At 40.0% G+C, this 13,149-nt stretch overlaps 1 protein-coding gene across 1 annotated transcript in view; it reads right to left on the bottom strand.

Annotated features, from left to right (window-relative positions):
• Positions 1-13,149, bottom strand: part of smc1al (structural maintenance of chromosomes 1A, like) — a 34,015-nt gene that overhangs the window by 5,031 nt on the left and 15,835 nt on the right. Inside the window, exons 11-24 of the mRNA XM_079849767.1 lie at positions 12,729-12,914; positions 12,470-12,649; positions 8,641-8,787; positions 8,423-8,560; positions 7,041-7,157; positions 6,844-6,950; positions 6,449-6,590; positions 6,216-6,361; positions 5,967-6,120; positions 5,537-5,650; positions 5,296-5,452; positions 3,640-3,794; positions 1,662-1,813; positions 1,513-1,582 (exon numbers count right to left, since the gene is read on the bottom strand). Of these exons, the coding sequence (XP_079705893.1) occupies positions 1,513-1,582; positions 1,662-1,813; positions 3,640-3,794; positions 5,296-5,452; positions 5,537-5,650; positions 5,967-6,120; positions 6,216-6,361; positions 6,449-6,590; positions 6,844-6,950; positions 7,041-7,157; positions 8,423-8,560; positions 8,641-8,787; positions 12,470-12,649; positions 12,729-12,914 (1,965 nt within the window). The remainder of the gene's footprint in view (positions 1-1,512; positions 1,583-1,661; positions 1,814-3,639; positions 3,795-5,295; positions 5,453-5,536; positions 5,651-5,966; positions 6,121-6,215; positions 6,362-6,448; positions 6,591-6,843; positions 6,951-7,040; positions 7,158-8,422; positions 8,561-8,640; positions 8,788-12,469; positions 12,650-12,728; positions 12,915-13,149) is intronic.

The raw sequence follows: 13,149 nt of genomic DNA, 5'->3' as shown, positions 1-13,149 counted from the left end.
CTCCCCTGAGTGTGTGTAGGCGCTCTGTGAAGAGCATCAAAGGTTTCTATTTACAATGTGTTTTTGCAGTGTTGAGATTTGTAGCCAATCACAGACACATCGCTGAGCGAGTGAACTCAATGGATGTGTTTAAGTTAGTCAGAATCCACTCAAGTCCTTTCAAAACAGGAGTTTCTGTTCAGTGTGAGTTCTGCACACTCACAAATCCTTTCATTATGACTAACAAAGTATAAGCACAATGTCAGTAAGAGATTCATTTTACAACTTCATTGATTATAATGGTAGTTTGCGTGAGAGTGCCTCTTTGCTAACTCTGTATATAATGTATATTTTTCATGCGGCTAACTACACATGGAAAAGTGTCTGGATTGACAGTCGTATTTAAATGCATGATTGAATCCGATTGACAATGGACGAAGTACACAAATCAAGTACTTGAATAAAAGCACAGATATGTATTGCTAATTAATTACTGCTCCAGTAAAAGTATTAAGTGCTCCTTTTCCATTTTACTCAAGTAAAAGTACTTGATTTTCCAAGTACTTAAGTATTAAAAGGAAATAGTACTAATCAATGAATGTTTATTTTGTAAATTTATTCACTTGTATACTTTTATATTTCATATTTGATAATTACATTCAGCGTTGCTCAGCATGGCCACACACACACACGTTACAGTACAGCAGGGCCGGTGCAAACAGACACAACTCTACTACTACAGAGACATTTCATGTCGGCACGTTATTTGAGCGGACTTTGCTTTCCCGGTGAGCGTGATCGGTGCATGAGTGGAGCGTCGGCATGGGCGAGAGCAACTGAGCAGAGCGTCACACTGAACACTGAGGGCTGGGGCGGCATGTGTGTTCGGCCCTTTTTCTCTTTCGGCCAAGAACCAGTGTCCAAAAATTGTACGGATGTGTGTGTGGATGACCGTGTTTGTCTGTCACCGCTGAAGACCATTTTTGACCAGGAGAAACCCTGGTGTGTTGTGTGCCTCAGAATATTAGCTTCTGACTATATAAAGCTGAACAAGTTAAGTTTCTACCTAGGCTTCTCTTCTGTGTTTATGATGTGAAGTCTCTGTTACAGCTGAGAAGATGTAATACTGTATTAATTACAATGTTTCAAATAAATCCTATAGGATTTGCAAGCAAGGTCATGTCTAAAGAGTGTCTCTATGTGGGTGGGTGTAGGTGGGGGGGCTTCTCTACAAAAGGGGGCCCGGCAGAAACCGTCCAGAAACCGCTGAACGCAAGTATGTTGTTCCATACATCAGTTGGTGGATATTAAGTGTAGCACAACAACATTTCTATTCTAAGAGCAGTGCCTAACAGGAAGTCACTTGATGGATTGCATGAAAATATGAGATGTTAAATGTTCATCATGTTGCAGTTTAAATTGCAGAAGCAAATATGACAAAATGATCACAGTGATAAAACTGCGTGGCCCTAATGACTGTGTGTGACACTTATTTTAAGTAGGTTTTGTAATAAACTTTGGTGAGAAACAAACCTTGCCAATGTTTGTATTGTCCAGCGCTGCATCAATCTCATCCAGCACAAAGAAGGGAGCAGGCTTATAGCTGTGGAGGTGGAGAAGGTCGTCAGGAACACACTGGTGAAGGCTGGGATTTGACATGAAGGAAACACACGTCTACATACCTGTGAATGGCAAACAGCAGAGCTAGGGCAGCCACAGTCTTCTCTCCTCCAGACAGGTTGTCCATGGGCCTGAAACGTTTGCCTGGGGCCACACAGTTATAGTTGATGCCATCCAGGTATGGCTCCTCGGGGTTCTCAGGCCCCAGAAAAGCCTAGCAAAACACACACACACCAGTGGAAAGATTTGTCGTAGTGTTCAGGAGAGGATTAGAGCTGCACTGACTAATTGAGAAAATTAAAGCATAACCTCAACAAGCCCTACACAATCCTGAAAAGGGCAATTCCACGCAAAAATGTCACATCCATAACGCCAACTAAATACCATAGCATTGTGTTGGTGTTATGGATGTGACAGTTTTGCGCGGAATTGCCCAAAAATAGGTGTTCACAGAGCAAGCTGTAGCAGAGGAAATGCAGGTTTGCCAAAGCACACAAGCACGATATACACTTCATGGGTTGTAAGCATATGGTTTCATGTGGCCAGGCTATACACAGTTACTTTTGCTGTTTATGCAATCAAAACCACACTTGCTTTGCTGTCATGGTTTGTGTGTCTAAAAACTTTGCTTGCAAGTTGCATCTCAGTGGAGTGTAGACTAGAATAAAATACCTGTTTCTAGAGCGTTTGTTCGGCCACATTCACTATGTACACTGTAATGGCCAAAGGAAACCTAAAAAGTTGACCATATTTTTTACTGTTCTCAACCCCTGAGCTGTGCACATGGGACCGTACCATGAGCTTCATTCAGGCCATGCTCAAATAACACTAAGGTTTCGCACACGGTGTAACTAGCAGATATAAAGTTTTGACATTCTTATGTTAAAATAGTGGATTTCATACAGCCAGCAGACTGTGCATTCAAACTCTTATATTAGATTGAATGCGGCCCATTACCAGAGAATCATTAAAAGGAGAACTCCGGTCAATTTTAACATTGAGCTCATTTTTGTAAATGTGGAGTGCTGTCAATACAGAGAACAACGACAAAAATCGGTGTTGCCTACACCGTGTTATCCTCTTTTTAAAATGTCCACCCTGTTGACTTCAATGGGGCAAGTTTTAAACCTGCTTTTAGCCTCTTAACATCCTTGATGTGTCATTACAAGTGCACAGAAAATGTGAGTGATTCCTTCAGAGTGAACACGAGTGAGTCTGACTGCAGTAGATGTGAAAGATATGAATAAAAATGAAGTTAATTCGGCCAGCGCTCATACCTGTATTTATTTCCTGTTTTCGGTCGAAGTCCACAGTAGTCGATTGTCGAGTTCACGCGCGTGATCATAGGTAACTAACTAAATGCGCGAACTCGACAATCGACTACTGTGGACTTCGACCGAAAACAGGAAATAAATACATTCTCACAGAGTTTATGACATTAGAGAACAATGTTACCAAACTGCTGTGAGAGTGACCAATAGAAACAGGCCTTTCATTGTAGTGCACAGATACAGCGCACTGAGATGCAGCTTCACTTGCATTCAAAACGTTTCAACTCGCAAGCAAGTCCCGCAAACAATAACAACAAAACTGTGCAAATTTCTTCTGAAAGTTGTGATGGTTATTTGTTGTAGTGTTAAGGCCCAGCCTTTTACTGGTGTGGCGGCATTTCCAACAAAACCAGGCCAAAATGAAGTTTGTTTTGGGAGTTAGAAATGGCATGCCAAAGTGAACTGGTAAACCTCTCTAAACGACCATTGGTCCATGACGTCTATGTAATAGGTAGCAGGAGTGCTCTGATCAGTCCATTGAGGTCGGGCATCCGCATGTAACAACTGTTTTTTCATGTTTAATACTGTAAAGCTGATTACTTTAAAGATATACGCTGTGTAAAAAGTGGTATATAAATAAACGTGACTTGACTGCCGAACTGGTACAAACATATCTATGAAGTTCAATTTTTTTCCCCGCTAAGCGAAGAATGAAAAAGAAGTTTGCCGTGAGTGTATGGTGGCCTTTAGAGATGAAGCATCACTGTACCTGGGCACTGCTGTTGCGGGACAGAGCTTTATAGATCTCATCGATGTTGGTGGCCACAGACTCAAAGCAGGCATTGAAACGGTCAAATCTCTCCTTCTTTATCTGTTCAAACGCCTGCTTGGCTTTCTTCGCCCTCTTCCTGGCAGCTTCAAACTCTATGACATTAAAAAAAAAAAGAAAAAAAAAAAGATATCAAACAAACATACAGAAAAAGTTAATGCAATTCTGGGTGAGCTGCAACAGACAAGCTGAGTGATACAAACAGGGATGAAAAGAACTACGACGCTTCTAAAAGTTTATAAAGAGATCGTAAAGAAATCTATATGAATCGAGTGGTTTAATCCAAACTTCTGAAGTGCTTCCGCTGACCGTATTTAATGTGTTTTGGTGGACCAGAAATCTCCCAGGTTTAAATAATATCTTCATGTGTGTTTGACAGATTAATGAAGACCCTTGCACTATTGTGTTTCTGCTTTACAGCTGAACTGAACTCTGTTTGCATTGATTCTGTTATTTTCCTGTTATCTCTGTAAAGCTGCTTTGAAACAACCTATATTGTAAAAAGCGCTATAGAAATAAAGGTGACTTATTGCGCATAACTTATTAACACGAATCCTACTTGTTATAATTATTATATATTGTACAATGTTTTGGGTTTTTTGGTCTGTTGTCGGCTTAATTTATAAACCTGGATTTTGTGTTTAGTTTACCTATGTCTGATTAAATGTGTTGGGAGTGTATATATACATAAGGCTATAGGAAGGTTATTTATATATTTTGCTTTAGTTAGCCAATATTAACGGAATTTTACATTTTGCAAACATTATTTTTTCTATGCACAAGGAGTACGACAACAGACAACAGTATGGTCCATCCGATCTCGTATGGAAGACATCTCATCATCGAGTCAGTCTTGAATTACATTAAAGGGATAGTTCTCCCAAAAATGAAAGTTGTTCCAAACCTGGATAAATTTCTTTCTTGTGCTGAACACAAAAGATGATATTTTGAAGAATATGGGTAACAGCTGATGGACCCCATTGACTTCCAAAAAAGGGAATGAACTCTAATAAAAAAGTCAATGTTAAGTCAATGGGGCCCCATCAGCTGTTCGGCTACCAACAATATGTTTGTTTTTTTTGCACGTTTGTTCAGGAGGAAGAAATTCATACAGATTTGGAACAACTTGAGGGAGAGTAAATGGAGACAATTTTCATTTTTGGGTGAACTGTCCCTTGAAGAGAAAAAACACTGACCGACGAAATCCATTAGAAACGTGCCTACTTTCTTAGTGCTACAATAAAGCAAACGTATATAAATAACTGTTTTAAAACAATTTCTAGCATGCGTAAGACTTTTATCTGTCATCTTTTTATGCCATTTCTTTTCCATGAGAATGGATAATGAAGATTAAAGTACTAGCTAAAGAATATAAATGATCAGACTGTGGACAGTGGCATTAACTGCTTAGACTAGTCTTACAACATAGTCATCAAAATTTTTTCTTTAAGACTCGTCATCATTTTTTTAAGCAAGTTATTAAAATAGGAAGATACCCCTTGGCTAATTGCTAGTTGGTCAGACTAGCCTGCAAGACTCAGTCTGAACATAATGACCTCATAAGAACTTTTATTCTCATGCATGTGAATGCCTGACCGTCACTGGTCTCCTGGAACTTGTCTCTGACGCTCTCCAGCTTCTCCATGGCCTTCATGTTGGGCGCACTGATCCTCTGCAGGATGCTCTGCTGCTCATTGAGTCTCTGCTGTAACGTGTTCATCTCCGCCTTGAGCTCCTCCTCTGACAGAGAGTCCTGCAAGCAGCATCGGTCACGTCACATTCTGAACACAACAACGTGCTTCTGAGAGTGTAAACCGTAATGCAAGTCTCGATGTACCTTTAGGTCTTCTGACAAGCTGCTGAAGTCGATCTCAATGAGCGCTTCCTTGGCTAGGACAGTGCTAGATGTCTTCTGACTGCTGCTGAGGGTCTCCTCGGCCTGAGAACTGCCCTGCAACACACACACACAAGCAGGATATCCGGTGGAGTTAGCAAATACACTGGTAGAAAGCTTCAACACATCTACATGCTCTTTATTAGGATTTTTTACCACCGCTTGTATCCAAAAATAGTAAAGTTTTATTTCAAAAATAGTTTTAATTTATGAAAACTATGAAAAAAATGTGGGACATTATACAAATGGCATTTATGTAGTAATTTTTTTTTACACAATTCATAAGCATCTTATATTTTCGATTCTTTGCCTGGGTTATAGTTTTTAACGGCATTGACGTTCCAGTGATCGCTTTCAACAACAGTGAAGTCACCTCTTCCTGGCTGATGTCGTCCATAGTGCCTGAGCGCAGCGGGAGTCTGATGTCCTGCATCTTGCAGGCCTGCAGCAGATTGTGTCTGTCACTGCGCTTCTGCTCCAGCTTGGTCTCGATGGCCGTCACCTCCTTCTGCAGCTGCGTCAACTCCCTGACCACACACAAACAGGTTTCTCCTTACAACATCATACTCGTTTTCAGGGAAACATCTATGCATGTCTGGAATGAAGCAGTGAAAGGTCTCACTTGTTAGCACCCCCTAGTTTCTTGCGGATCTCCTCCATTTCATGGTTTTTATCATTAACCTCAGATTTCTTGGCCAAGTGCTGGTTTTTCAGATCCTGCAGTTGTGCCATGGTTTCATCAATGATCTTCATATTCCTCTGCTCTTCCTGTTTAAAAATATTAAATGAAACTCAGCAAGCATTATTTCTAGGCTCGATGGAGTATCATCATGAGAGTATCTGAATGATCTCTACCTTCTTGAGTCTCTCGATCTCGTTCTCATCTTTCTTGACCGTCTGTTCCCACATGATCACCTTCTCCTGGTCTTCCTTCAGCTGATTCTTCTCATAGTCCAGCTGGATCGCCAGACGAGTCTTTTGAGTCTCAAATTCCAGGCTACCACAGAGTTTGAGGAAAGGATGAATTTTCAGTTACAGAAAATAAAATGGTTATCATAATTGTCATAATTCTCCATCAGATGAAAATAGTGAAGTACTCTCCACAAATTCTGATATTAAAAATATAAAAAGAATAAGGATCAATGTCAGGCTGAATTGTTTTTTTGTGCCATTTTCTTTGGTGTTGTGATGTAGGACATCTTTGTTGAAACCATTTATCCACAACAAGCAGATTATTTCAATGATCTCACCGTTTTTTTGCAATCTCATTTTGTCTCTTGACTTTCTCTTCTTCAAATTCACGAATGTTACGAACTCCAATCTCTTTACAGAAGTCCAAAAACACCTCGTCCTCCACCTGGAATGAAAGACAAACACCCACATGACCGCTGATAGGTGACAGATGAACCACAGTAAAGCTGTTTTAGATGACTCTGCTGTGTCCTACCAAGTTCATGCGGTCCTTCAGGTCCTTCATATCTCTCTCTCGTGACTGGACGATTCTCTTGATGTCATTAATGCGTGGACTAAAGTTAGCAAGTTCACTCTCCAGCTTTGATTTTTCCTGAAATCACCACAATAACAAGATATTTTTCACACTTATGAGAAAAGCGACAAAGCAGGAAAACAAATTAGTTCTGATTTTAATTTCAGATTGGATGAGCCACATTAAAATTTGTTGAAAATACTGTTTTGCAACAAAACGCAAAACTGTGACCAGCAGTTGACCTTAATATTAATGTGTTAAGTGGCAACGCTGCTTGACAATGTAAACAGTTTGCAGTTAGGCATGTACCATTACATCACATGACAATAGTTTTTGATTATTAGTCAAGTCACCTTTATTTATATAGCACTTTATACAATACAGATTGTTCAGGGCCTGAACTTCATTTTGGAAAATGGGGGGATTTTTTATTTGAGGTGGGCTTTATTACATTTATCGAATTACATTTACATTAATTTGAAATTCACAAATCGATATTCTGAAGTGTTATATTCCTTAAACTTTACTGTACTATTTGAAAGTTATTGACATGTTAGTGTTATTAATCACAATAAGCCGCGACGAAGGACTCGATGCGGTGCTGACGAACACACAGCAGAAGCTCCAGCGCAGACGCCGTCTCTCAGACACACGCGATCCGAGTGCTCTTTCACAGCTTATTGAGCTTGAATGGTCAAATACACACACAATTAAATGCACATGTCAAATGCAGATTGTGTGGAGTATTCACTTAAACACAGTCTGTTGTCTTGCACAAACTTTGCAAAACTGGATGTGTAACAGTATATTAGATCTGTGCATTTGTTCTTAAAGGGACAGCAGCCTAATAAACTGTTGCCATCCATTTCATTAATGTTAATAAAAATGATTTTAAAAAAAGTCACACTGCTTTTGACCATCACTTTTGTATCATTATACATTAATTTATATTTAATTCATTCAGTGAAGACTATACAGGGTTTTATTTTTTTATATTTGATTTTTCAATTTATGTAGCATTTCTTGTAACATGTTAAATAAAACATTGTTTTGTACCTACTGTACCTGAACAAATTAGTTTATTCTTTTATTTATTTACCAGTTTTATATTTGCAAAAGTTTTTTGTTTTTGTATCAAGGGCTTTTATTGATGTACTAAGTAGTTTTTCTATTTGTCTCAGGCCTTACAGAAGACTGCAAGTCATGTGTGTAAGGATTGCAGTCAGCTTCAATAATATTTGTTTTATAATATTGGGTTGACTAAAATGGGAAGAAAAAACAAGTCGTTCCAAACTTGTACGGCTTGTAAACCTTGAAATGAGAAGTTGAGTAAGTGGTGGTACCTGCATGTTAAGGGACAGGTGTCTGGTCTTGGTTTGCTCCAGATCACTCTGAGAGTATTTGAGTCTCATCTGCAAACCATGAGCTTGAGACTGAACCTGACGCAGCTCTGCCTCCTTCCTCTTGGCCTTCATTTGCTCCTGATATCAACACGCAAACAATCAGTCACGGCACATTTGCTCAAATCCCATAAACACCCTTCTAATTCAGCATGACTTACTTTAAGCTCCTCTGTGAGTTTTTCCTTTCTGTCTTTCAGTTTATCAACGGCCTTCTCATCCCAGCGCCGAGCCTTGGCCTTCAGATCACTGGCTCCTCCGGAGATCACTCCAGACTTCTGGAATAACGTCCCGTCTAGAGCCACAGTCTAAACAATACATAAAACATGTCCAGAATCAATAAACTACATCAATTTTTACATTTCCCACAAAAAGTGAGTAGCGCTTGCCTAAGCACTAATCACCAACTCTATGGTGTTTTGGGTTGCGGAAGCATTCAGATTAGTCGCTAGGGTGTGTGATGAATTTTTAATAGATAAGATAGTAAACTATCTTTTAAACTAACCATGATTCTAACATCTAAACCTTACTTCCCTTTTTTAGGCCTATCATTCTAACACTTGAACAAAATGTACCAAAATGTTCTGTTCTTTGAATATTGTGTCCATGAAAAATTCTGAAGTGCTGACCAAGACCATATAAAAAATATACTGTCTAGAATAGTCTCATGACATATTGAGTAGGGGTGGGGGAAAAAATCGATACAGCATAGTATCGCGATATTTTCTGTGGCAATACTGTATCGATACACGGGCGCCAAGTATCGATGTTTTATTATTTAAATTACACATGAGAATTTAACTTTGGTAGTAGAATGCTAAAATTGAATGTGGCGGTGCGCCACAGAATCAACACCGGCCGTCACATATTGTGTTTCGTTATAAAACATTTTTTTACGCAATTTAAAACACGCAGCATATTCATTCAGCTGCATTTCCTTTCCCTGCTCTCCCTCCGTCTCTCTGTCACTCACGCGTCTCTCTCACAAGCAATTTTTTGTCTTGCCAAAGCCTTATTTGATCGGTGAGTGATGTACATGACTGCTGCGCTTGCGATAGGTGCATATTACTGATTACTTATTATTGAAGTCAACAGGGTGCATATTACTGAAAGAACGAGCAGAGAGAGAGAGCCGCGATCGCGCGCGCACCCTCGCCGTCTTCTGTCTTGCTCTCTCTCGCTCCCTCGCGCATATTAATCAAAATCAATTGAGAATTGACACGATGGTAAAAGATCGGAAGACCGAAGTTTCACGTGCAGCATTCGGGTATTTTTTTCCTGAATTACTGCTGGGTGTTGTGCAAAAAAACAAAAAACAAAAAAAAATGACGTTGCCTTATCTTCTCTGAAAAGCGTTCCGCACATTCAGCTGACATGAAAAACACTTTCAATAAACAAAACAAAATCCAATGATGAAATGTTTTCTGTGTTGACAAATCTTGTGCGATGTCCACTGCCGGGATAATCACACGCGTTGTACACGTCCGATTCGCGTTGTACACGTCCGATTCGCGTTGTACACGTCCGATTCGCGAACTAATGACTCCTTTGAACAGATTCAACCAAAACAATATTTTACTGTTTGGGTAAATGCAGTTGGGTTGTCGAGGTCAAAACTCTAAATAAGATGTGAATCAAATAAACTTACTATAAATAATGTTATGTCATTTTTTTACTCTTACACTGAATGTTTGGATTTTGTGAAGGTGTGAATCATTTTTGATTAATATTTAATATAATAAGTTCTGTGTAACAGATTATTAATGCAGATTATTAACGGAGATTATTAAAATTGATGTGACATGAACAAACAGATGTTGACAGTTTTCCTTTGCGGACATAATTTGACGTTGGAAAAATCAATATATTGCAGAATATCGCAATATGTTTAAAATCGCAATAATATCGTATCGTGACCTAAGTATCGGGATAATATCGTATCGTGGTCCCTCTGGTGATTCCCACCCCTAATATTGAGTAATCGACTCTTAACCCTTTTCTTATTTTTTCTGATGATTTGAGATAATTTTGCTCATGCCAGTAACAGAGGGTGAAAGGCTTGCTTTTACAAACTGAACCAATCATATTGAAAGAAGGTGATGTGAGTTAAGTCATGAGTTAGTCACGTTGATCTTATTCTTGTGTCTGTCTTTATCCTATAAAACCTGATGTATTATTCTTTTTGGGTGAGATTCTCTGAGAAATGCTCGAGAACTCTCCAGGTCGTGATTAAAGCATGTGAAGGACATTGTCTGAAGTCTGTCGGTTATTATTGAAGTTAGCTAGTGGAACAAGTTATTTAGTGAAACACTAGTAGGGTTGGGTACCGAAACCCGGTTCCAATAGAGAACCGGTTCCGACGTAAACGGTAGTAACCAGACCGAATAAGAACGAAACTTTCGGTGCCTGATTTCGGTGCCTGACGTTTTTTACCGCCCCCTATAAAACATCTCGCGGCACGAATGATCCAATAATAAAACATCTCCAGTAAACCAGCAGAGCATTTAGTTCGTTTGTTAAATAAGAGACGATCTAACGCTGAAATGTGTTTTTTAAATCAAGTGATCAAAGTGCTCGTTGCCGCTGCGATCAGTGGCGCGGATACAGTGTTTTCTCTTGTGGCTCGCGCACACCGCACTGTCTTCACTCGGACGCGCGCTTCAATACGTTGCGGAGATCGATCTATTTATGAGGCGCCGTCTATGATTATGTGCGCGGAGAGTTTGTGTGTGCGTGCTCGCGTCTTATATGAGTGTGTGCGCGAGTGTGTGTGTGGGTGCTCGCGTCTCACATGAGTAGGCTACGTGTGTGGAGAGTTTGTGTGTGTGTGTGCTCGTGTCTCAGATGAGTATGTGCACGGAGAGTTTGTGTGTGTGTGTGTGTGTGTGTGCTCGCGTCTCAGATGAGTATGTGCGCGTAGAGTTCCGCATGTCTCGTGTGTGTAGAGTTTGCTTGTGTGTGCGTGAGCGACTTTAGATGTGACGTTGTGCATTTCATATGTATTAGTTTTAGCATTCAGAAGTATACATGTATGTGTGACTACTTAGTATATGTGTATGCAAGGGTTTCATATGTGCGTGAATGAAGTGAACCTCTGACACGCTTGACTAAAGTTCAAGTTCAGCTGCCAACTGCAAATCTTGCATATTAAGTATGAAGTATATCAGTATCAAGTATATTTATATGAGTCTATACTGTGTGTGTTAAACATTTCTGCCCAGTGTCAGATATTTCTCTGTTTTGTAAAAGTCATAATATGAGAAGACAAAATTTTGATCTTAACTCAAGTGTTTTCGCCTACATCAGTAGCCTTTTAAACGGCACATTTTTTCATTTAATCAGAAATCAGAAAATATTTTTCAGAAAATCACACACACACACACACACACACACACACACACACACACACACACACACACACACACACACACACACACACACACACACACACACACACACACACACACACACACACACACACACACACACACACACACACACACACAGAGGTATTATTTTTTTGATAAAGTGTGTGCGGTTTCGTTTTCTTAAGTACCGTTTCAAGAACCGTTTAAAAAATACTGAGTAGGTACTGGTATCGGATAAAACCCAACCGATACCCAACCCTAAACACTAGAGACCTTACTACCAAGTGACTGTGTTCGATAGGGGGCGAGACGTCGTTTGACTCTTTGTGAGACTCTTAGGTTATGTTAGATTGCGGTCAGGTAACTAATTCTTGGGCATTTTATTTATGTGGTAAGAATAGCTACACTTAGGCATCAACCCGCGCATTCAGAGGCAACTCAACTGAGTATAATAGTTTCAGGTGTCAAGCACACTCGGTTCACCCCAAGTCTGGTGCGTAGGGGAGAAATCTACCACAATTGCCACAGGCCTCATTCGGCACAACTATGGACCATCTAATGCATAATCCGCTCAAAACTAGGGAGAAATAGATCCGATTTAGTGACTTTTTTTTCTTTGTACCTTGTGTCTGTATGGTCCCCCAAAAGCGATCCTGCGAGCGTCCTCCACGTTCTCACAGACCAGGGCGTTTCCACAGGCATACTGCAGGGCTTTCTTAATATGTGGCGGCTCATATCGAATTACATCAATCACCAATTTGGCACCACGCAGCTCACGTAGCTTCTCATCTGTGGGCTTGACCTGTTGAGGACATTATAATACATGAATCAACATGGATGGTTCACAACACATTCAGTGAAACACACTCCAGTGACATCACCTCCAGGTAGTCCAGGGGCAGGAAGGTCTCGGGTTCGCCACGCTGCTCTTTTATGTACTGGATACAATCACGACCTGTCTTCTCAGAGTCCACAATGATAGCATCCATGTTTTTGCCCAGCACCTTCGTGACAGCGATCTGGAATTTCTTCTGTGTGGGCTGGCACAGGTCAATCAGTCTCCCGTACTGGAGTGTGAGAGGATCATATGTGAGCATACAAATATATAAGACACATACATGTACAAAAAAAAAAAAAATCTACAAACCCCATCAAAACGACAGCTTTTCAAACAAAGATAAATCATATCAGAACTTTTGCACGTAAAAACTACAGCCTATGCAATGGCAGTGAAAACCAAAGTCACATTTCAGAAAATAAATCTGTGCAACCCCTTTTATAATTTGGTATGTGTCCATGTTC

This window comes from Squalius cephalus (genome assembly GCF_949319135.1).
Source record: "Squalius cephalus genome assembly, chromosome: 18".
In the NCBI taxonomy this organism is placed as follows: domain Eukaryota; kingdom Metazoa; phylum Chordata; class Actinopteri; order Cypriniformes; family Leuciscidae; genus Squalius; species Squalius cephalus.
Note: the sequence above shows the minus strand (reverse complement) of the source record. Positions and strands in the feature narration are given on the sequence as shown.